The sequence below is a fragment of the Poecilia formosa genome, unplaced genomic scaffold (genome assembly GCF_000485575.1).
Source record: "Poecilia formosa unplaced genomic scaffold, Poecilia_formosa-5.1.2 Scaffold1, whole genome shotgun sequence".
NCBI classification, from domain to species: domain Eukaryota; kingdom Metazoa; phylum Chordata; class Actinopteri; order Cyprinodontiformes; family Poeciliidae; genus Poecilia; species Poecilia formosa.
The window spans coordinates 3880236-3906106 of NW_006799940.1; the positions used below are offsets into that span (position 1 = coordinate 3880236).

Here is a 25871-nt window from a genome sequence, read left to right on the forward strand (position 1 = left end):
CCCTTAGTGGGGTCGGAAGGGTTGCTGGTGTCTATCTCCAGCTAACGTTCCGGGCGAGAGGCGGGATTCACCTTGGACAGGTCGCCAGTCTCTCACAGAGCATCAAACTTATATAAGCAATTAACAATTCTAAAAAAAAAAAATTAAATCCCATTTGAAATCAAATTTTCTACACACATAAAGCTCTGGAAAAAATTAAGAGACCACTTAATATTAACATATACCTACATTTTATAAGTATATGTTTGAATAAAATGAACATTGTTCTTTTATTCCATGAACTGCTGACAAATTTAACATTTATTTGCAGAAAATGAGAAATGGTCAAAATAATGAAAAAGATGCAGTGCTTTCAGACCTCAAATAATGCAAAGAAAACAAGTTCATATTCATTTAGAAACAACAATACTGATGTTTTCACTCAGGAAGAGTTCACACATCTATATTTGGTGGAATAACCATGAGGTTTTCAATAGGGTTCACTGCAGTGGTCTCTTTATTTTTTCCAGAGCTGTATGTGATTGTGTGTGTAGGTAGAAATTCTCAGTGGTATATAAACAAAAAGCCTTGTACAATTTTCCAATTGGGTTTTGCATCTTCAACTGTAACAGCGAATGATCCAAAGCTGTTTTCCAACCATCTTTTCCCCAACTAAAGTAATCATCGAAAAATTTGAAAGCAAAGTGTCTAAAGCCAGACACAGCAAACAACTTTATCACGTGACCAAACAACTGGCAGTCTCTCCAAAAGAAATCTGAAAAATGAGTAATGATGCGCAAAGTCATCTGTGGAAGTAATTGGTGTTCATGAACAGGTTTACTGTAGCGTGCTGTTGTCCCAGCTGTGCATACCTACAGGAACAGTGGGTAGGTTGTGGTACAGAGATGACTGTGAAAATCCTCCCACTCAAAAGCTATAAAACTTCCACCGACTTTTACAAACAGATCGGATCTAAACTGAGCTGTGAGACAAGTTACAGTGAAAGTTGTTAAGGTTTGTTTTAAAGTAGTTCTGTGGGTTAAAAAAGCTAGATGATACTTTTTACTAGAGTTAATTTATGTTGTACCTGTATCGGCACTTTGGCTTAAATTAAAAGCAGATAAAAGTTACTTATGGTTTGAAATAGGCATCTGAGAAAAACAAATTTTTCAAGGGAATACCTTTGATTTCCCCATCTAATAACGTCTCTCACAGGGAAGCACCCTGCTTTCTTTTTCTATTAATGTAAACTCAGTGTGACTGCGCTGCGTTGCTGGGAGATTCCCCAACAGTCCAAGCATGCAGTTCAAAAATACACAGTTTGTTTCTGCTTCCCTATTTTTACTCTGTAACAAACACGTGGCATTTTCAACAGAAAGCCCGTCAAAAAGAAGAAGAAGAAGAAAAAAAAACTCTAAGCCTATAAATCAACTACACTCAACTTGTTGTTCCAGATTAATCCAAACGATATAGCCATAGGAATGTAGGGAAAACTTACTTTAGTTTTGCGAAGATGAGGACATCAGTGAAAAGAAACAGGTGTCGCTCCTTCGTCTTTGTCCCCTCAGTGACTTGGACGCATTCGTCCAGCAGCAGTTCACCGTTCTCGCTGGTCAAACCGAGGACAAATGGACTCTGTTCAACAGACACCCAGCAGGGAGCCTCTTCCCTGAGGCAGAGGACACACACCAAAGCATGAGTGATTCTCAGCCTCACCAGGCCAAACAGACTCCAGAAGAATGAAGGCTGTTTCCTAGATCCTGCCTTTAATGGAAAGAGAAGTTCAAATCCTTAAACTGCTGGGAAATCACCTTATTCAAATTAATACATTTGTAAAGGTCATCGTTAGAAAAACAAAGCAGATGGTCTAGGTTAGTATCAGTTTGAAACAGCAAGTGTAAAAAGGGTAAATCCAGACAAGTTGTGGTCACTTCCTGCTTTCTATATCTTATTATTGTTGGTTTGTTTTTTATTCATGCCTCGATGTCTCGAGTAGTAAAAACCTCAAATAGTCATATACTGTAGAGAGTTCTGGTTGTAGAGAATTTGAAGAACAATACTGGAATCGATCATTAGCATTAAAGTGTTTCATAATTTAATTGTAAATGAAATGTATTCAATTACAGTATGATCTTATATGGTTCTCTTTGATTTGAAGTGTTGTACAAAACTTATAGTGGCGAGCAGGAGAAAACCAAAACCCTTTATAAAACAGCACAAAAATATAAAAAGACCTGTATTCACTTATGACATATAATTAACATTTTAACTGACTTAGTTATTCTCTATTTATGTAAAAGCATTCATGTTGACTACTAGAGGTAATATAGCTATTGTAATTATTATGCTGATGCTTTGAAAAACCTTATTGCTCTGTTAGCAAAACATCACAACAAAAGTGACTATAAGGTTGATAAGCTAACAGGCCAACAAGCAGACATGTTAACATTTTTGGCTTTATTCTTTACATTTTATTTTAAAATGTCACAGATTGGAATTGTAGTTTTTCTGGACAACACAAATTGGTATTTTATGCAACATTTGCAACAGTTTAAAATTGTTTGTCCTAATAAAGACAATAATAGTTAGCCTAGCTAACTATAATGCTGACACTGCCCCCAACTAGCTCCTCTGTGGAAAAAAGCATTTCCCCCCTTACTGTCTACTTCTGTTTTACTTCAATGTCACATTTTATGTATTATAGAAACTAATCTTAACAAAGACTAAAATATATTGTGATGATGCTCCAAACTTCTGAGAAATTGTTCTGTCTAATGGAAAGACAAAGGTAGAACATTACCTTTGTTTTTGTGAAACACCCTTTGCATTTGGGGTTTAACAACAACAAAAAAGTCACACCAACAGTTGTTATATTGCCATCATGACCTTCTGGGGCAGCTTTGCTGTTTCAGGACACATTATAAGTTTTATGATCTGAAACATGTAAGTTAAACACACAGTAAAGCTCTAAGGTGTCAAATACTTTTCACAGCTCTGTCGGTGGTACAAATGCCCAGCGGAGTCTTTAAATACTGTAGAACTGTAGTGATAGGCAGCTCACTTAGTTTATATGGTTGCAAAATGCTGAACCAATTATAGTTGCGACTTGTAGGGTACAATCAGCAGCTTAATTTTAGGTAGCTATTCAGCCATGCACATTAAAATGTTGAGTGTGATAGTTGTTCATTTTTATAATTTTGAAAAATGTACTTGTGGTTGTGCTTTACATAAAGTTATAAGGTTTTAAAAAAGTTTTGCTGTTTTGAAACTCAGGCTTTTAAAGCAAAAGCGTGAAACAAACTGTTAATGCAGCTACGTTCTCTATATACAAGCTTTTATATTAAACTTTAACACGTACAGTGCTCATATTTCAAAGGCACTTCAAAATATTTCAACTTCCTCTAACCGGTTGTCTGAGCAGAAACAGATGAGGGCAAATTTTAATTTGTTGTGAGGAGTTACAGACACATCCTAATAAAAGTCAGTTCACTCGATGCTTTAGGAGATCATTAAAAAGTTTAATACTTCACCTCAGTAACGTACTCTACGATTGAAATTCAACTCAAAAAGATAACTTTCTGTTACATTCAGTGTGTTGACTTTAAGTGTTTATTGCTGTGTACCCAAGAATATCATGGGAACGTTAAGTGGAAGAAAAAAATGCCCATTGACACGTAAAGTGGCATCCTTTGAATCTTGTAGCAATGCTGATTCAAGAGTTTGTGAGAGATTCATACAGACTAGACTGAATGAGAGACAACGTTAGAAGCAACTTACATGAACTGAGGAGAAAAAGTGTAATTGCTCTGTGGTCCGAAGTCCTCTTTTCAGGTAAATTTTGGATTTAATTTTTGGAAAATCAGCAGGTTTTCAGCAGGTCTTGGCATCTACCCACGCAACAGTAACAATACTCACTTTAAAGGCCATGGTGTCACTATGCTTTGTTTGCGACCTGACTCATCTGACCTAAATCCCACAGAAAATATGCACGAGACGCACCACACCAAAGCAGTAATTTATGGAAAAAGAACACAGACAAAAAATTGCAAGCACATACTTTTCACTAGGTTGCTATTTTTACATAATTTTTAAAACAAATTTTATTGGTCTTATGGCCTAATTTAGTTTTCCACAAAACTGAACTTTGTATTTATTCTCGGCTGTAATCCATAAACATCAAAATTACCAGAAATATTAGAAATATGTCACTCTGTGTGGAGTTACTCTATAGGATTCAGTTCATTTTTTGAATCGAGTTACTGAAATAAACGTCTTAATGACATTCTAATTCACATAGATGAAGTTGTGTGCGTACATTAAAACTAAACTGCCTACTCAGGGAAGAAAGGACTCTGTAGGTATCAGGAAGCACCACACAAAGGTGCAGCTAAACTTCAAAGGGGTTCATTTTCCCTCTGTGTGAAAAAAAAACAAAAAACTAGCAACCATTTTCCAATAAACACATGAATAAGATTGTCAAATATGATAAACAAATGGATCATATTTGTTACGGAAAAGTTGGCTTAAGTGATTAACCGAATCCAGGAAAGTCACTTTTGTTGATGTTTGTGTCTAAGCTAGTTGAAGCGGAGATCAAACTGGTTTATGTTGAGCGAGTGTGAAACCAGCTTTGGTGTTCGCTCATCCCACTGCCTCTTGGTTAGGAGCAGAAATTCAAATCGCTTCCACGGAGGTGGTTTCCCTGCGTTTTCTCTGTGGCCTACGATCGATGACTCATAACACGCAGACAAATAAAACAGTGTGAGAGTTTTTGGTACTCTAAAATAAACAACATTAAAAAAAAAGAAAAGCAAAAGCTGTGGTGTTGTCAATACGAAGCTGAGTTTGCTTGCTTTTTGAGGTTGAATTGGAAAAAAAATTTTTAAATGAGGTCATAATTTTTCACACCAAAACATCAAGGATTCAACTGCATTTCTTTGTCTCATGGACAAAGCTTTTTAATTATTATTTAGATATAAAATTGTAATTCATAGCTTTTTTGTTAAATGTTTGTTTTACGTTAAAGACAGCGCTTTTCACTTGTAACACTGTATAGTAGTAAAAAAACGGAAGAATAAAAACTGCGTTTAACCTCAGCATGTGTACGTCAGTGGCGTACCCACCAGAGTGAAACTAACACCCACAGCCCGCCCCCCTCCATGATGTCGAATGTCTGAGCTTTGACTGACTGGCTGGTCTTCTGAGGGTGGGTTGTGTCTGACATTTGTCTCCTTTGCGCTGAAGAAGTCACCCACCACCGCGGGGGTCTCCGCGCAGCCCCCTGATGATGACGGCTTGGAAAGGTTAAACGTTTGACAAACAAGATGGGTCGATACAGAGCCCACATGTGTGACTTAACAAGATTTAAAGTAGGCAGAAGGTGTCATGGTGGATTTTCTTGACTTTTACTGTTCTATCAAAACATCAAAACAGGGTACAGCAGTTAAACGTATTTCCTAAAGTAAGACTAAAGCTTTAATTTTATTTTAGGTGATCTGTAAAGGCAACATACTTAGAACCTTCAAATAACATTTGTGTCTTAAATATTGTTTTATCAATCAAATCAAATCAGTTTTATCTGTATAATGCCAAATTACATATGTGAAAATATTATTTAACTTTAAGAGGAGCTCATCGAATGCAGAGATAGTTATTTTTTAATATGGGTAGTTTTATCAATATTTTCTACCAAAACCGGTCCTTTGAGATTTGTGATCTTTATATTGCCCAAAATGAAAATGAGTTTGACATCTAAACTACAAACTTCTTCAGGAAACTTTTATGTACAAAAAAAAATGAATAACAATTTACAGGTTTTTTCTAATAATTACTGTATTTGTTTGCCACATTCAAATGGCTTGAATCATAGAAATCCAAGCGCGAACTGAAACCGTAACAAACAAATGTTGTTAAATCACTCAGATCCTGTCGACACATAAAACTGGCGGAGAGGAAAGTTTAAGAGTAGTTTGAAGGTATCGTTTCAAAACGTTTGTGGGTAAAACCCCTCGGGGGACATCTGTGTTTGAGGCCGGCCTGGCTGTGCCGAGTGGTAAACATGGTGGCAAGTCGCAGGTGTCACACATGGTGGGTTCAGGGGGGACAGGAAGTGTGCTTCTTTCTCTGTTTGCTCTGCGTGACTTTCAGATTGAGTGCTGCCACCTGTTTGTGTGGGGACATTTTTATGTTTCTGTAGTATTCTAATACTATTAAAAGTAAAATGTGTCTTACTAAATGTACAAAGTAGGCTTTAAAGTCAATTGTGTGTGTTTGATTGTGAGAAAGATGCAGATATTTGGCAGCTTTATTACTCGTGTTTAGCAGCGACTAATAAACAGTCCTGCATTGTGTAATACTGCATTGTATGAAGTTTCTTACAATGTAAGCAAATGCTTACTTCTGTGACACTAAAAATGCAATTAACTACAAAACAAACCATGAAGCAACACAAAAAACAGAGGTAATAAACAAATGCAAACAGGAAGCAAACACAGATGAGTCAAACAGAAACCTGCTTGCGAAGAAGTAGAGTAGCTTCAAAAGTACTCATAACCTTTAAACTTTCTCACTTTTTTTTTAGATTGCAACCAGGAACTTTTATTAAATTTGTTTTTACGTGATAGATCAAGAAATCGTATCATCCAACTGTGAAACAGACAGAAACTAGTTTTCGCTTCTTTTAGTTACGAAAAGATAAATAAGTAAAACGTATTCAGTGACGAATCTCTTCTAAGCATTAGTGTCGAGTAGTTACATTTTAAAATCACCACACCTCAGAGAAAATTATGAATATCATCAGCACAGAATTAATCATTTAGATTAATAATAAAAAAAACTGTTAATGGTCTCTGATCTCGTTGGTCTCAAAGTTTTGAGCCAGTTCTGCTTTCTGAAGTCTGACACCTAAACTAGAACACGGTTCTTCTTACTGGGCTAAAGGATCACAAGAAGCTCTTCAAACATGCAAATTAAAGGATTACTGTGGAGTGTTTTGTGTTATTCTTGTATCAATGTTAATATTTTGGACTAACGGCCAATTCATTTTGGAGAAATATTAACAGAAACATTTTTATAATCTTTTCTTCTTGTCTAACATCATATCAAGCTAAGTGTTGTATCATCATGGACTGAAAGGCCACTCAGAGAGAAAGAAGCCATGACTCCACAGGAAACATAAAAAGGTAGCTTAGGGTTTGCAAACATTAACTTCTAAATACATGGCTTATGGTCTGAAACCAAAATTTAAGTGTTTGGCCATAAAAACTGTTGTAACATTTGGAGGGAAACAGGAAAAGAGTCACCAACTTTGAAGTACAGGAGTGGCAGCATCATTCCCTGGGATTATTTTAGGAAATTATGACTAATACTCTTCACAAAACTGGTAGAAGTTTGAGAAGATATTATTTGTATATATTTCAGTCTAATATATCATTTGACTGACTTTCCCCACTGTTTATATCTGGTTTTAAAAGTATTAGTTCGTGCCAATGATTGCAGCCGTTTTGTGATTTTGACCTTCGTCGGAACTTCAGAAGGAAACTGCAGGAAATGTGTTTTTGTAAATACGTCGGAAATAAATGCCTTTCAACTGCTCCATTATGTTCAAGGTATTTTGACCAGTTTCGTTTTATGAATCAGTATTAGATGGAAGATTAAGGTTCATTGGTAAAAAAAAACATCTGCAGACTAAGCAAATGTGGTGACATATGTTGGCATTTGAAACTTTACTAATAATAGAATTAGTAAGAAAAGCAGGTGGTTTAACCTTTAGTTTAGCTTTTGACTACATTGATAGTTTTTTGTCAGAAACCTAGTTTCTCTTATCTATCTTTATTATCAACTGTATTTCAGCTTTCAATTCGACTCTTACACAGTTACAACATGCAAGATACCGTGAGAACCAACAGTAGCACAAATCGAGGGAGACTCTATCGCTATCTGAAGTTCAGAAGCTTAGTTCATGTGTGTGAATGCACCTTCACGTGTTTACGTGTCGCAACGGCTTCAGATAAATGATTCGCACCTGATAGGCGACCAAGGCATCCCAAGGGCCTTCCCAAAGACCAGGGATGGAGCAGAGCGCCGCCTCTGCGCCAAATGTCTGAAGTGCTGAAAAAGAAACGGAGGTTAAAGGTTAATTTAGGCATGGCAGCTTTATGACAGGAAAAGACTTTGGTGACTTCCTAATAAAGATTCTGGATGAAAATGTTTCTCTGGCTAAGAGAGATTGATTAAATTAAATTAAACATGATTTGATCATAAAATGAAAAAAACACATGAAAATATTCTATATGAAATAAAATAAGATGTTTTCTCTCTTTTAATATGAGTTAAAACAAATCTACATGATAAACTAGAGTTGGAATCTGTAAGCTGAGACTCCAGAGCCACAAGTGGCTCTTCAGATCGTCTACAGTGGTTTTTGATTAAAAAATGAGAAAGAACCAACTAAAGCTTTTGAATACAGATATAATAACAGACACGTTTTTTTTATTCATTTTTATTTTCTCATGGAATAACTGCATTGAATTTCCACAACAGAGGAAGCTTTTTAGAACCTTTTTTATATTTATATCATTTTCCACAAATCTCAACATCCCACAGAAGAAAATACATCTGTGGTATTTTTAATAAGTTCCAGGTTTTTCTTTATTTCAATACCTAAAAATAGAAAAAGTGACTTTTAAAATTACAACAAAACTCTTATAACTGGTATTTATCTTTTTTCCAAATCATGTTCAGAATAAGCGTCACAACTGTTGCCCTTTGAAAGAAAGTCCACCTTTATGCAAGCCAGGTTTAAACTAAGAGTAATGACACAGTCAGTAAAATAAAGGTTTTAACCATGTCTTAGTTTTTCCTAACAGACTCAAACACAAGTTTGAGCTTTTGTTTGTGTGTGTTTTATCCAAAACAAGAAGCGTTTTCATGCTGGCTGCTTTTGTGCTCTAATTGCTGCACTGAGTAATTAGGTGAAGCATAATAGACGCTGAAGGAAAACACAGCAAAACACAAACAAACAGGAACTGGAGTTCTAAATAAAAGGGTCTCCGTCTGCAGCCCGGGCCCCGCTGCCACATGCGGGGCAAAGTGAAGGACATGAAGGGACTGCGGTGACCTGGGAACACACCTGCCGCAGCATCTCTGGCTGTGAATGAACCTCACTGTGAGCTTTGAAGCTTTCGGCATACTTGTGTAAAACTAAAGGGAGAAATTAAACTTTTAATTAATAATACTTTTTGTATTCCCCCAAGGAAGACGGAAAAAACAGTCAAGTGCCTCACTACGCCCCCTAAAGGTAGAATGAGGTACAAAGTGTAGTTTAATTTTAATTTGCAGAAATATTAAATAATTTTTAACAAATAAAAATTACGAAATTGGGGTGGGAGTTTCCACTGAAAGCCAAGTAAAATATTTTTGTTACTTATTCTGTTGGTTATTTAAAAAAATAAAAACAAAACAGTTTAAAGTCCTTTTGCTACTCTAATCATTTTTTTATCTATCTCCATCTTTTAATAGAAAAAAAAATATTTTAATGTGGCTTTCCCACACTTCATCTAAATATTTTTAACATGCATATATTTAATAACAATCTTTCAAAATTAAAGAGTCTGTATGAAGGCCACCTAAACAGCAGACAGATAAAAAAAATAATGCTTGGTATGGTTTCCAAAGGAAATGCATAATCTCACACAGTACATTTTATTTCAGTATAACATTTATGAGTATTTTGGGGAAGTTTTTAACAAATTAATTAGTAATCTACTAATCACGATTTGGCACATCTTTTATTACCGCAGTGCAGCTAGAAGAAGATTCATTTTATATCTGGTGAACTATTGTTGTTATATTTTGGAAAACTGTACTACTGAGGGACCCAATAACTTTTACTGTAAATCTTCAAATATTTATGCTATGTTAAATGAGGCTCCAATGGACTTTGGAAGACAAGGCCCACAGCATCACAGGTCCTCCACCATAGTGGAATCTCAGTCCCATCTGGGCGAAGCACACAGGTCCAGAAAAAGCCCCAGCCGAGTCATTTAAATTTGCAATAGTAAAAAAAAAAAAAAAAAAGGATTTTTCTTGTAGATTTAACCAAGTTTTAATGACTAAAGATGAGTGAAAATCATCTGTTTCACTTATATGTCCTGTTTGAAAGGTGTTCCAAATCGAGAGACAGCTGCGGTGTCACGATTTGCGCTCGGCCCTGCTGTCCAAATCATGCTTATGAATCTCATGGGACTTGAAAACTATAGATGAAAAAGTGTAAAGTATGAATTGAAAAACTACTTCGGTTACATTAACTTTCAAGGAATCATAAGGGAAGCCAATAAATTTAATAGATTAAATTCATGCTTCCTGTCTGCTAATGTTAAATGGGAAACATTTAAATAGTTCTGGCTATACAACAACAGAAGTCACCAGTACAGACCATTGTTTGTGATTTCAGAACAAGCAGAAGTTGGCTCTAGATTTAGGATCAATACTCACAGGGTGCATTGAAGCAGCTGCATCATCATAACTCCCCCTCCTCATGGCTGCGACTCCATAATCTGTAAGGTCCATGCCGTCCTGAGCTGTTTGAGGTCCGTTGTCACTTTGCAAAGTAATGGAGGATCAGCTCTGCAAGAAGCCAGGAGAGCTGCTGCAAACCGACGGCCCCCGTTCTGCAAAACTTTCTCTATTGAGTGCTGCTAATGAGGGTTTAAACAAAGGAGGCTTGCCTGGCAAACAAAAGCAGGAGAGGGGGGCTTTCTGTGGCGGACCTCATGGTGCTGCAGTCCCAGTCTCAACACTCCAACATCTCCCCTCCTGCACCAACACCCACCATCCCAGCCTGGGATGTTACGCTCCAGTGAGGCAGCTTCGTCCCATAATGAGATCGTCATGCATCCCATTAGGGCCTTCCCACTTGTCCCCATTTCCAGGCTAATGAGGGTGACATGTTTGAACAATCGGGGTCACATAGATTGGTTCAAAACATGTGAAATATAGGCGCTTGCAGAACATTCAAATGGCTCCTCTTTTACTTACTGCCGGATGATTGGTGTGTTCAAATGTATAGCACAACCATCCATTCCCACAACCACTGGGACTCGTTATCTCGAGAAAACCATCGGGGAAAAGTATATGCGGAAAACGTCCGCACTCGGCTTCCGTACTCTTGTACAAGTTTTGCTTTAATGTTATTTTTTATCTACTGAACCTTTAATGGCATTTAGAGAATACCCCTCAGACCTAGCTTGTAAAATACCGGAATTTACACATAACATTACAATTTCTCCATCTGTACTTAAGTAGTCTTACTCAAGTCATTTCTTTGATAACTACTTTTTACTTTTACTTAAGTAATATTCTAAAGTACTGTAGCGAGTACCATATTTCGGCACAACTCACCTCTGCAAAATAGCAGCATAGCTTATTGTTCAAATGTTCAACAATTAGTATAACTACTGTCTCATACTTTCCTAATTCAGTTTTCGGTGAGTTCTTCTGTCTTTTTCTTGTCAGAAATTTGTCCATTTCGCGCTTGTTAGCTACATGCTAACTCTGCTAGCTCAAGGAGAAAAGCAGCTTCAAAGAAATTTGAACGTAGCAAATAACATTAAAATAACAGTTATTTTGACTTATATAGTAAGTTCGATTTTATGTTTAAAAAAATTACAAATTTAAGATGAAAAATGTACTAACAGTCAATGTTTTTATTGTAGTATTTCCTTCTAATGTCATTGACTTTCTGAGGCCCCACTTTGAGAAACACTGTGCTAATCTACATTAAAACTCTCATTATGCAAATCATCCAAACTGAAACAATCCCAAACTACCATCCTTTCAACTAAGAACGCTAAATGTTAGATTTGAAGCTGATTATTTGGGGCCAGAAAAACCGTGTTGGCAACAAAACATAGAGCTGCGTAAAAGATTTATGCATCTTTGACCAAGAGCTGTGACAAAAAAAAAAACAATGATAACGACGACCAATCACTGCAGAGCTTCATACCCACCTCTTGTCCTGCTTCTCACGCAAACTTAACCGCAATAAAGGAATTTTGTCTCCCTAAAATTCTCTACAGTACAGAGGAAAATGTCTTTTAAAGGATGAATTAAATTCTGAATTAAATGAATTCTTGTCCCAGTCGGCTTGACTGGGACAAGAATGTACATTAACTTAAATAGGTTCAAGCAGCAGATTTATTGACGCTTTACTCCTTTAACCCAATCTTTATTGAATGAAATAATATTTTATTCTACCAGCTGTTTTCTTGAGGTGGCTGAATGCAAACTTTATTTCAAAACTTGTATTTTTTTACTTTTACCTTAGTAAAAGTTCAACCTGTACTTTTATTTTTACTAGAATTTTTATTTTTTTTGTCATATAAGTACTTAAGAGAATGCGACTACTTTTGACACCTCCTGCGATTCTTTTGTTATGGAAATCTGTCAATCCCTGATATGTAAACAAACAAGCCTGTTTCATTTAGTTTTTAAAATGTTTTGTCGAATTACATTTAAAAATCAATGTATGATATTTAGTGGTAAATGTCAGTTTCAATTTTGTCCTCGTGTGTAGAAAAGTCCAACTTTCCGTTTTGTTATTTTTGATTCACTCTAACGTTTCAAGTACTATCTAATCTTCCAGTGACCTTTGTTTCTGTTTCTGCTTTTGTGCATCAGTTGAAACCAGAACCCTGTTTATGCAGCAAGCTTGCTCTCTGGTATTGTTTGCAATTTGGTTCTTTATTCTAAAGATCGGCGTCACAGAGATATCCAGACGGCACCACAGAAAACCAGCCTACTAACCCTAGAATAACCCCACCAGGGCGATAGAGTTGTTGAAGCCGAGGCGGACGAGCCCCTCCAAATGAGGGAAGGACAGAGCCAAGAGCGGAGGAAACCCGAAAGATTGCTTCTGAGACAGTAAACAGTGCCTGACCCAAATGTTTTACCACTCTTAATGGGGATTTAACTCTAAAATATGTGTGAAAGCATTTAGTACATTTTCTAGAGACAGAGAGAGAGAGACAGTTAGTTAATCATTGATTATTTTAACTTGAATTCTATCATTACATTTCAATTGTTTAATGTTGTGACTCTGAGAATAGATATATTTATTTATGATATATCCATCTCATTCATTTCAGCAAATAATGTAAGTAAGGTCGACTGATTCAGTGAAGGAACATAATTTAACATAATTTTCATAGATTTAAAAAGAAAAGATTCTTAATATAAAAACATAAATAATTAAACAGCGTAACAATTGCAACAGTGAATGGTGGGGCTGTTGTTTTGAGCATTTTTCCCTTTTTTAAAAAAGTCATTTGTGTCACGATTACTGAAACAAATCCATCACTAAGGTTTTTAAAACTCTTCCCAGATTTTTAGAGTTAATTCATGCATTTTTGCATCAGTCGGAATAAACAGTCTATTAGGATTTTAACCATATATTAATTTAGTAACGATAACTATTATAGAGAGAATGTTCTAAAATGTGTCAACGAGCTGAACATGTTATAGTATGTCTGAAACATGCAGTGCCTTGCAAAATAATGAATATGTTTCACCTCATAACAGACCATTCATAATATAACCCAGAAGTAATGCGTAGCTACCAATACAAGAAAAATAAATCGTTCTATAAGGAAACCCAGCCGGATGCATCTAGTCACGAACTTGACAGCAGTTCCTCATATTGACCAAAGAAAAGGAGAACTCCCTTTTAACAATAAGAAACTTCCAGCAGAACCTGTCTCATGTTATGCTGTTAGAAATAAGTTTTAACAAATATGTAAGAAGAAAAAAACAGATTTTTATTTTAAGAATCTTAAGGCATCCTTAGGTTGCAAGTTTGTGTAACATGGTTATAAGAAGTACAGCATTTAGAGAACTTTTTAAGTTCACTTTGAGGCAAAATGAAGATATTTTTCTTGAGTTATAATCATTTTTAACTTTTCACAAATTAAATCTGTGCTTAAAAGACTGAAAATATTTACAAATTATTTTGAATACTAAAACAAAGTTTTATTGTTAACTCTGGCTAGGAGTCCTTCAAACAAACAAACAAACACAACCTTTGGCCTTTTGTTGTTGTCATTATGAGCTGGCTCCGCTCCTGCAGGATTCGTTTTCTTCTTATTTGGAGGAGTTAATGGTTTCTAGGTGCTCATGAAAAGCTCAGCACGAAGCCAATTCAGATGAGGCCTCTGTTGTCCTGACTGGCCTGATTGAAGCAGTCACTGCTAATAAATTACCAAAACTTCCACCCGGCACAGTCTAACTTAACTGGTGACTTTTAATATCTTGAGAGGAACTAACCAGCAGGTTTGCTCTCTCGTTTACTTCTCAAAGATTTTCTTTACATTGACGATTTGCAAAGCAACTCATTTTACCAAATGCCTGAATGAAAACACCTGCAAGTTTCAATGTAGACATTAGTGACCACCCAGGCAGAGATTGGTAGACTGCCCAAAAGTATGTTAAAGTAGCGCTACCTCAACATATTTTTACTAAAGTAAAAGTAAAAGTAAAGGCAAAAATGTATTTGGTAAAAAGGTTGTTCAAGTAAAGAGTAACTGATCAAAACATCAATCATTTAATATTTGAAAATTTCAATATCAGATGGACCAAAATATATAATACTTCTTTAAAAAAAATACTCATGTAAATGTAAAAAAAACAGCGCAGTAAAAGTACTCCTAAAAATACATTTTTCCAAAGATTTACTCAAGTAAAGTTACTAAATATAACTACCCACCTCTGCACCAAGGCAACATTTCACAGTAGCCATCAATCTCCACGGTGACACAAAAACAATATAGCAAAAGAGTGCATAAAAAAAACAATAAATTGAGATAAAATACATATTTTTAGAGTGCACTCAACTGAAAAGTCATACTCTGTCACACTGACAGCATTGAGCTTTAAACCTTACTGTTTGTTTTTTTTTTAAGTTACTGCAGCTACAACTCCTAACAAAGCATTGTGAAATGCAATTAGGTTTACGCCGGATTCAGTGCGGAAAACGTTGCCATGCTTTGTTGCCGTCTCCCATCAATGCAGTCCATTGTCCCATGGTTACATCACTGGCAACTCATTCTTCAAAACCCGATTAAACCTCTTGGTGCTCATCTTCCAACGGAAACATTCAAACACAGCCTGCGCTGTTCAAACAGGAATTTAGAAAGGGAAGCTTTGGTCCAATGAAATGGGGATTTTTTTTTTTGTCTCTTTCAGCCACGCTCAGCTTCTCGACTCAATTGTATTGTTTTGCCGGTGAGTTTGCATGTGACTTCCTCACTCGTGGGAGTGTTGGAGGTGTTAGTTCTGGGAAAGAGTCTTGAGGTCAAATGAAGCCACTGGACAAGTACAACAGTTTGTGTTATTTCACAGAACTCAGAATATTAATTCACACCCATGGTTAAGATGTGAAAACCTCTAAAGCACATCTTTTATTATATTGGAACTTTTTTAAGAATCTATCCTTTGAGGATTTTTTTGAGGATTTTTTTTTTTTTGATGGGAAAAATACATGCAGTTAAAGTTTAAATAGTGAAGTACACATTTCTGGTTTTCACATAAAAAAGTGAGACCAAGATTAAAAATGTCTGAACTCTTTCTGCTCGACAAATACCATGAACAATTCAACATAAAAAAAAGACAGAGGGGAAAATGTAAAAACAATCAAAAATCTGCAAAAATGCAGCTGCAAAGGTTTTCCCATCCTTAAAGTGATACTTTGTTGGAGCTTTTGATGTTTTTTCAGCCTTCTGTTCTATTGGGTCCAGTCACTTGGCATCACTACAGTGATTTACCTGAAATAAAAATCAGATGTCCAGCTGAATCTTCTTGGCATTTGCCTGCTGAAGAATAACACTTTCAAGATTAAAAAGAAAAACGGCGTAACGAGCCCAGACTGATGCAGAACATCTGGGAGAGGAAGTCACAAATTAGAGAGGAAAACTTGACGAAAACGACTGAATCATCACTTTTGAGGCATACTGGAGGGTTGCTAGGAAACAACCCAATCATCTCAGTGTGCAGTAGAAATGTCTATATTTAGATAACCTGTGTAACCGAGAATGACTCCCTTGTATTCATGTGATAAACTTGGCATGACTATTTTAAATCTTATATCTTTAGCATCAAGAAGATGGAATGATTTATAGCTGCCTGAGCAGCAAAGTCTGCTTCAGCTCTTTGGTTTGTGACTAACTTGTTTAAAATGTTTCCATATACCCAATTTAAGTCAAAGTTTAATGCATAATAAATGAAATTATTTGACAAGCTAAAAAACTTTACCTCTTAGGAAAAAACTTGACTATAAAGAAATATTCAATCCTACAGAAACATTCATGGAAGTGAGTTTGAGATAATGTTCCTGTTGGGATAAAGAACTGTGACAAAGTTTCAACAATCCAGTCGTAATCTAAGGAAAAACTGAATATTTCAGTTTTAAACTCCTCACACTGTGGGATGCACCATGCCTTAGAAACAGACCCACAGCATGATGCTGCCTCCACCATGCTTGGCTTGACATGCATTAGGTTTCAAAGCCTCATTTTGACTCCAAGAAATGATCACGCTTTGACTTAGGGAAAATATTGGATTAATTAATTTGTGGAGGCGCCAACCACAAAAACTTCAAAACCAAAACACAGTAAATTTTTAAAGCATAAATCTGTAAAACATCACATTACAAATACCTTAAATGTCCAGAACTTTCTTTTAAAGTGGTCTTTATTAACAGCTCTTTATGTTTTATGAAGATGTTGCCTGCTTTTTCCTCGTTTTTAGTCCTTTTTACCCGACTACGACGGCATGCTGCTGTGTGTGGTTGAAGAAAATGACAAAAAAATACAAACGAAGTCACAAGACTTATGAAAGCAAGGCAGAAAAGACAAGAAAGACAGAGGAAGAATCTCTGCTGGGAAAACAGTTTAAAAAAAAAATCCTTATTTAAACTTATCTTTATGTCACATTACCGCCAAAAACATGAACGTAATTCACTGGAATTTATTTATTTGGTCAAGGCCTCTGATGATTTTTAGAGGACATTAGAGAAGAAAGCATCAAGAAGACCAAGAATCATCGCAGATGAGTGTGGGAATAAGTTGTAAGGTTTAAAGCAAAGTTAAGTGATAAGACATATTAAGATTTCAGCATCTCACACAGATCTTTTCAATCTGAAGTGTGACAGAATTGCAAACCACCCAGGACATACTTTCTGTAGTTGAACTTGGAGGCAGAGAAAGAACAGCTTTAATGAGTAGCAAATGTCCTTGGTATGTAGTTTTCCATGTCAACTTCATACTTATTCTTATAAAATCTCATTAAAACTTGTGGTTGTGCATAGTAAAGCGAGGAAGTTTGAGTATGAATCCTTTTCCAAGGCATTATTTAAAAATAAGTAGAAACTTTGCACCCCCTGCTGATCTTTACAGAAAACTGCAATGTTTCATAGAGAAAAAAAAAAACAAAACAAAAAAAAGAAAGAAGCCATTACGCATTGAATAGAAAGATAAAGTAGACTTTATTTGATGGTGAAACCTAAACAGTGCCTGTGATTACAAAACAGGTTCCCCGTTTTAAAGTTCACAGAGGCTGGAATGCTGTACTGACAGAAAGGCATCAAAGACCGACAGATGAACTGAACAGAGCAGAAACAAGAACAGACGTCAGGTTCAGAGGGAACGCCATTCAGCGCTGGCTCTCAGAAGTCTTTCCTATAAACCGTGGAGGTCAGGGGTCGCGCTTTTCACATCATGTTTGAGCTCCCAAGGTCGGACGCGTCAGGCGAAAAGTCACTGGTGGTCTGGATTTCTCATCTTTCATGGGTTTTTCTGGTGCAATTTTCTTGGTAATGCAGAGTCACAGTTGCGTCTCGTTTACCACCAGGAAGGAGCCGAGACGATTTTAACCGTTGCTCAACCACAGCAACGTCGAAGCCGAGTGGCATTTCCCTGTAAGTAGCCTCCAAGCTCAATAAATACACTCCAAAAAATACACAGAAGCTTATGATGCATCCCATTCCTGGATGACCCAAAAACATTCATCTTCATCAATGCTCAGGCTTTTCTTTTTTGGTCTTTTTAGTTCAACGGTTTTAAAGGAACAATTCATTATTGTGGTAAATAATTGCGGTCTGTGTTGCGTCATTTAATACTTTTAACTTTCTTGTAATGCATCTTCTCAATAAAGCATGTAGGTGCTAATTAGTGTGCTTTTTAAGTTTAATTTGGTAGATTTTTTTATTCTCAGGACAGAGCCATCATTTACAGGCGCAAAATTGAAATGCTGAGCTATTCCTTTAAATCAAAAAAATATATATATATATTTATTTTTTGAATATCAAAAGCCCTTTTCTCAATACTTTAGTGTGACTCCTTTAATAAACAGTGACAAATGTATTAGCTTCATGTTTTCACCAAGATGAAAAAAGTATTTACCAACACCTGCAACCACAAAAATAGGCTAAAAAAATATTACATTTACCTTAAGTATTAATCACTTTTAAATTTGTAGTCTAAAGCAGAGTGATTTCAGGAATTATATCCGTTTATCATAAATCATTTATGGCCATGATTCTTCATCTCAACAATTTTTAAAATTCTTTTTTTTTTTTTTTGCATATAAACAGGTCTCTGTATAAATATATATACGGGTGTCTGTATTTATCTGGGTCTGGTCCCATGTGCGAAAGATAAAGAAAAACACTCCCAACATTCAAGTTCCCTTCTCGTTTCAGGTTTGCACCTACAGGTGTGGGCAGCGACGAGGAAAAGCACATTAAAAATAGACATCTTTAAATAGCTGTTCGGCTTGTTTTCTTCTAAGTGCAGCACGGTTGGAAACGGTAAATTCAAGTCATTTCCTCTCCTTCCCATGTATCATACACCGAGCACGAGAAAAAAATAAAATAAAAATCATTACCGATAAGGAAACTAGACGTGGAAGGATACAGCTCTGATCAGACATATAAACAACATACGGCAGCCACACTGTAACATCCCAAAAAAAAAAAAATGTCTCAGGAGGAAATATATATATATATATATTTATATTTATATATATATATATACAAAGAACTGCTGGTGTTCTTTGTAGAACTAAGATTTATTATACTGCTGAGGTGTAATTTGTGTTACATCCTTGTTAATCCTCCTCCAACGGTCCTGAAAGTTGAAGCGCTTCAGAATTAAAAGCTGCCATCCGCTGTCATTTGGCACACGAGACGCTCTCGCCGGCTGTGTCGGTAGCGTCTTGATGGAGGTCTTCCATGATGACGGCAGTAGCTTCAACATTGCCACTGCTCTCCTGGGGTTCATTATTGTTGTTGTTGTTGTTGTTGTTGTTACTGTTGTTAAGGGCTGCAGGCAACCCGTGGCTGTTGTTCTGGACCTCGGAGGTGCGGCTGATCTGCAGCTCCTCCAGTTTCTTCCACAGCTCGTCCCGCTCCTGCTCCTTCATCATCTCTCTGGAAAAACAAATCGATGTATATTCAGACAACCAACTCAATACAGAATGCTGAAATATTTATGCCTATTTTTCCTTTTTTTTTTTTTAAAATTTACCTCTGAGATGGATTTATTTAATTAAGCTTGTAATCTTTGCACAAACTATTCAAAACACGAATTCTGAGGAAATAGTTTGGACATCCTACCAGCTAATCGTTAACTGCATCCTTGTCTGAAGTAAATATAGTAAAGGTATTTCCCCACTCCTCACTTTCAGCCAGGCCAGCTGACAGCTACAATATTTGTTGATATTTTTTTTTTCCTCAGATAGTATTGATTTTTCATCCACGAGTATCGATACATTAAATCCTTCTTTTATTTGGAGTTTATGTCAAATCCACAAGAATTAAATGACAGCTATCACACATGACATTTTGTACCCAGTTGCACATGTGCATTAAAAATGACATGCAATGAAACAGTTACAATTAATTAAATAATGAAACAAAATAGATAAATTGCATTATCTAATATAAGTGAATAAGCAAAAAAAAAAAAAGTTCTTTTTCTGGATAACCAAATACACAAAGCCACACAATTAACATTTAAGCTAAGCAAATGTATAACAAATGTATAACAAAAACAGCAGTTATTACACCATCAGTTCAATTAATTCAACCCAAATCTATGAAACAGTCACAAAATGTCAGCAAAATCACACTGTCCCTCTAAAATCTTTCATAAAATTGTAAAAATCGTATCGTTTACTGAATATCGTGATATAGATCATATTGTGAGCAGAGTCCTGCATCATATTGTATTGTGAGATTAGTGTATCGCTACAGCCTTGTTGTTGAGTAGGAACAAAAAAATTGGTGATCTTAGTCTTTAAAAAGGAGTACTTTTGAGCTGACGAATTTGGCCCACGTGTCAAAATGTTTGCACACCCCAGCTCTACAGAAAGTAAATTTAAAAACTAAAAATCAAGCTTAAATTTGAATTTTCCATTAGAAGTGTGCTTTTTGCTGAAAACTGTCACTATTTGATGTTGGGGGTAATGCTGCTTACTGCTGCTTTTGTGTTTTATAGGAAGCCGTCAGCTCGTCAAACAGAGGGCAGTTCATCTCCATCAGCGTCTTCAGGACGTTGTAGATCAAAGCCACGATTGTCCTGAAACAGAAAAACAATCAAGAGCTTCAAGAAGACGGTTCACAAACATCACATGCTGGTGGTTTTTACAATTTTACAACTTTTTAATCCTCTCCCATATTCTTGTGTAAACCAAAGTAAACGTTTCAGATTTTTAAACTGGATTTAACTTTTAAGATGGATTTTATTATTATATTAGCCTTTAAAGTATTTAAGTTTTTCTTTGGACTTTTGCTGCCTATATTCACTCAGCCAGTCCTTTTCAAGTTAATCTAGTCAACACGAATGATGAAAAAAAAATAAAGAGAAAACAATTAAATTGATATAATTGCATCTTAAAATAATTTTTTTTAGTCTTGGAATTATTACACCACAAGAGCAATTGACCAAAGAGACAATATTTTCTTAAGGACATGATGTACATAAGTGTATGTATACACATTCAAACATGCCTCTATTATTTTTCTGAAAGGCAGAAAGTGTATGAAGAAAACAGAAACTTGTGCTAAATTATCTGTGACGAACATAATGGTGCCATCTGTCTGTGTAAACTGTATGCATATAAACACAGATTTAAAAACAGACCGCACAAGGTTTATGCGCATGAAAGCTCATCTTTACGGTTACTCAAAATTAAGTTAAAATAAAAATTTCAATTTCTTTTATTTTATTTACATAAGCTAGTTATTTACACAGTCCCTGCCCTTCTTAAGATTATTTTTGCTCCTCCTACAGTGACGGTACATACTGGTTCCAGTGCTCTTTAGAGATTTTGTACAAGCTGCTGAACATGATGGGAAGGATCTTATCGATGTTCTCCTCGATGAGGCTCAGGATGTACTCGTTGTTCCAGAAGTACAGTGCCCGCTCTGCTACCTGTCAGAACACACAGAGGGAAGTTCAGAAAAAACAAAACTACGTTGAAGGAAATCAAACAGAAGCAGTTTTAGGTAAAGATGGAGATGAAGATGCAACACGGATGGAAGAAAGAAAATGCTGCATAAACATAATGCCTGTTACTTGTTGGTCCATTGAGTCAAATTATTCTTTTTTTATATATAAAATGAGTTTCAAATATCAGCAAATCAAAGCTCACGACCTTAAAAACTGCTAAAGGAAAGCTTTTGAATCCATTAGTCTCCTCTTTATTAAAGGTCTGAGTTTAATTAGAAAGCAAAAACATTTTTATCCTCAACACTGGACACATAATGAAGCATCTAATGCTGAAAGCCAGTTTTTGTCAGGAAAGGTCAAACAATAAAAGACATTTGATCTATGAGAAGCTAAATAGTGAATGCTAAAATCATCCACAAGCCTTTTATTTATAACAATTAATAATAATGGCACCAACAGCTCCACCTTCTTCAAGTAAGCAGAGACTGCTTATGTAAAACGGGTCAACTTTCCCAAAGCTGTTCATAAAAACTCAATTTAATCTGGAAAAAGTTTAATGTGCATTTATGTAGTAAAACACTATTACAGATTTACAATAAATGTCACTACAAGTCATTTGTGACCTAAAGAAATAATAATAATAAAAAAAGTCCAACATTGTCACACCTTCTCCAATGACCCCGTTGGCCACAGCTTTAGAAGTTTTCCTATTTCTGCCATCAACAGAGCTAATAAACCTTTGCTACGCTCCTCACCAACATTTGAGGGTAATTTTTCTACTTCGTGCTCAGTAATTACAAGTTTCTGTTTTTCTGGTCATCCTTACAGGTAAAAAAGTTCTTCTTCAAGAACATGTGAGACTACATCTGGAAATAAATGCAAGGCTGTTTGGCACTGACTGAGACAATTTGAGACTTTTTTTTAATAACTAGGCAGGTTTTCTGACAGGATACCATTTATGAAAAACAAGCATCTTTAAAACAAAGAAAATACATTTACTAAGCAAATTCTCTCTTGTTTCTGGCTATGTTTGTCTATGGTTTAACCAGTGTTGCAGAAAAGACTGAAGCAACTAATTTGTAGAAATGAAAACATTTGCTTCTAGTCTAAAAGGTCTGGAAATAAACTTTTCTTTGGTCCACACTTGTTTAGACCTGAAATAAACTAAACAAATCAAACTTGAAGCATTCAAAAAAAAGGAACTAAACTGATGCAAATCTGCAAAAATTTTTTCACATCTCTTCAGTTAATTTAGTGATATGCACAAAGGTCTGAGGAAAGTTGGCTGAAGATATTGCGAACAAGCACTGCTGGTAACTTGAATCCCATCTGACTAAAAACAAGTTGATTTAAATAAACAAAAGATCCTTCCTTACATCTGTGTATTTTGAGCTTACCTGAAAATGTGGGTTGGACACACATTTAGCAATCTGCTTGAATAATGGCTCTTGGATCTTTTTAAACTGCGACGGTTCGATGACATCGAGGATCTCCTCTATTTCGCCCAGGAACATCACCTGAGTGGGAAGGTGAAAATTACAAAAAATTAGCACCATGTAAGAGACAGAAATAGCTGAAAACTGCACAAGGAGACGAAGAATACCTCTTTTTGGCTGCAGGTTTTGGGCCAGAACTTCAACAGGCCGCGGATCACCTATGGAGACATCAGAAATTCTGTTTTACGCTCGTTCATGTGGACAGTTTCTAGTAACCACTATAAAATAATTTGCTGCGGCAGACTAATCTAGTGCAGTGAGCTTTGAGTGGGAGGAAGGATAAAAACGGTACCGGCTCGGTAAGCGTGGGATCTTTCTCCAGGAACTGAACCACACAGTAAGCCAGCTGAAGTACAGAAAAACAGAAAAATAAAATAAAATAAATAAACATGCATTTTCATTTCCAAGCCACTAGAAGGTGCTGCAATACATAGATGAGAATTTTTTTATTCCTACCTGTGCATGGAAAAGGGACAATGCTTTAGCTGTGTGCAACGGGATGAGCACCTTCATCAGGAACTGCTTGTGCTCTGCTTTCAGAGGCAACGCGAAACCGTTGATGATACTGTAAACAAAAAACACGCCTCACTAGATTACAGAAAACACAAAGGAATCCCATCAGCACAACGGCTGTTTTCCAAACAGCATGCTCTGAAATACTGATCTCATTCCGCTCATGCCTGCAAACCAGATCAGGACACAATCAAATGTACCACAATGTACAGAGACAGTTTAAATCAGCATAATCAGTTTTATTTATGGCAAAGAAAAACCCAAAAACCTCTCATTTTAATCTTCCCTCACCTTCCGAGGATCTCCAGCAGTTCGGCCACACCATTAAAGTGTTCGGTTTCATAAATGAACCTGGGGGAAAAAAAAAAAAAAAAAAAAAAACAAGCAAAGAAAATATAACATTATTAAAACATAAAACTTTAAAACTGGAGCAGATTACTTAAATCTGGGTGAATTTAAAAATACTGTTGAAATGACTAACATAGAGAATAAGTGAAAACTCTAAACTCTAGGCTTTCTTAAAGAAATATATATTTTATGAAACAAACATGAACAACGTGAGCTTCAGAAAAACTAAAAATATTTGAGGATTTAAGGCAGCAGAAAAGAGGCTTTGTTTAAGTTATAAGAAACCAAACCAAGAGAAAAAAGTACAATGGAAACAAAGAATTTATAGATTTAATTACACATGAACAGGTTCAGGAACAGGAAAACCGTAGGAAAAAGAAAAGACTGCTACTTCAACAAAGGCCCTTCTATTGTCCTCTATTTTGACTTATTTTCTGAACAAACTGCACTAGGAGCGTCGTCATACCTGAAAGTCCCTCCTACTCTACAATAATAAACTGATAGATAAAATAATTTTTAAAGGTCTCAAACACAGCTGGTTTTATTTCAAAGGGAAATAAGAGATGCATCCTACTGTAGGACAACTTTTAAGAACCAAATTGCTGACAAAAATGCAATTTTATGACTAACTGTTATCTTTGGTACTGTAGTGATCCAACAACAAAAACTGTGCACAAAGATCCAATTTAAATCTCTATTTTGCTCAAATATATTTAAATGATTCTTACATTAGATTGAAAATGGCTAAAATAGCAGCTGTAGTAAAAAAAAAAAATAATAAAATAAAAATTGAAAACTATCGACGCTACTTTAAAAAATTATAGCAATATCTGTATCCTTGGGAGGGAAATATTAGGAAACGAGGGCCAGCTCAAAACTTTTGCACAGTAATATCCATATGAAAAAGCAAATCCGAATCAGGTGTCAGCACCACAAACAAACAAACAAAAATGATCAATGAGCTATACATAATTCACCTTCACCTGTTTGATAAAGCATTTCCATCTGTCTGCTATGTACAGAGCCTGACAACTGTGGCCCTATTTTTATCCTCCGTGGCAGATGGCCAACGTCGGGGCCACCCGTTTTGCCACCTCGCCTGTTGGAAACGACATCAAGCGTTCCCTGCCTCAATCATCCAAAGCTCATCGTCACACAGCAACAGCAGCAATAAAGCCGCAGAGAACTGCTGGGAAGAATAAGTGATGCTTCTCACTCACAGCTTCGAGTCTCCTTAGTAATTAGGAGGGAATCTGAGCTGTTGGGTGAAAATTAATGAGTTATGCTCATTGCTGCAAACTACACCTGGATTAAAAGAAACGAAAGACTTTCTGGGTAAAGTCAGAGATTTAGCAGACATTTTTAAAATAACTTTTCCCTTTTGCAATTATCATTTGACAAATGATAAAACTTTTATTCTCTGGAATATATTCCACACAAATGGATTAAAAGAAAGTCCATGTTTCTATGCAGCATTTATCAGCGAAAGACATGCTTCCCTAATAATAATTAACTCACTTCAAGAAGATGTTGTTGATCTGCTTCCTGATGAAGGCTCTCAAGCCCAGGAATTTTCCGTAAATCCGATGGAGAATAGTCTTCAGGAAGTCCCGCTCCCTCGGGTCCTCGCTATCAAACAGCTCCAGCAGCTGCAGAACGAAGACGAAAGAAGAATCATCTTATTATCAAAAACGTATTGACTTATTAGCAAATGTCAGGGAAAAAAGGTAATCTATTTGAGTTTTGTTTGTAAGGAAATCCTTCATTTTGTTTGAGAAGCCAACAGAAACATCCTCCATCATCTGGTGAGCTAAAAACAGGCATTACATTTTATGTAATCGTCATTTCTGTCCTTTATGACTCAAATACACTCCCTTCACTACACGTGTAGCTCATATAATAACAGTTCTTGGTGGTGTTAAGACCACGTCATCTCGCTTAAGTCCCAAATATCCTAAAAATCTCTTATATTACCAACTGTGATGCAGCCAAGTGGTGACTGTTTCCAAAGTATGAATAATCAAGCTCTGTTTTA

At 36.0% G+C, this 25871-nt stretch overlaps 2 protein-coding genes across 3 annotated transcripts in view; both read right to left on the reverse strand.

Annotated features, from left to right (window-relative positions):
* Positions 1-11015, reverse strand: part of tagapb (T cell activation RhoGTPase activating protein b) — a 19298-nt gene extending 8283 nt beyond the window's left edge. Inside the window, exons 1-3 of the mRNA XM_007545803.2 lie at positions 10474-11015; positions 8003-8088; positions 1478-1648 (exon numbers count right to left, since the gene is read on the reverse strand). Coding sequence (XP_007545865.1) covers positions 1478-1648; positions 8003-8088; positions 10474-10548 — 332 coding nt within the window. The 5' untranslated portion in view covers positions 10549-11015. The remainder of the gene's footprint in view (positions 1-1477; positions 1649-8002; positions 8089-10473) is intronic.
* A 6478-nt stretch (positions 11016-17493) lies between these two features.
* ppp2r5a (protein phosphatase 2, regulatory subunit B', alpha isoform) overlaps positions 17494-25871 on the reverse strand; it is a 38112-nt gene continuing 29734 nt past the window's right edge. Inside the window, exons 5-14 of one of the 2 annotated variants that reach the window (XM_016668712.1) lie at positions 25355-25485; positions 23780-23839; positions 23432-23540; positions 23268-23321; positions 23083-23133; positions 22877-22996; positions 21334-21461; positions 20505-20606; positions 19399-19456; positions 17494-19296 (exon numbers count right to left, since the gene is read on the reverse strand). In XM_016668712.1, the coding sequence (XP_016524198.1) occupies positions 19198-19296; positions 19399-19456; positions 20505-20606; positions 21334-21461; positions 22877-22996; positions 23083-23133; positions 23268-23321; positions 23432-23540; positions 23780-23839; positions 25355-25485 (912 nt within the window). In that variant the 3' untranslated portion in view covers positions 17494-19197. Of the gene's footprint in view, positions 19457-20504; positions 20607-21333; positions 21462-22876; positions 22997-23082; positions 23134-23267; positions 23322-23431; positions 23541-23779; positions 23840-25354; positions 25486-25871 lie in introns of both variants that reach the window. The other variant, XM_007545817.1, reaches the window with a different exon arrangement.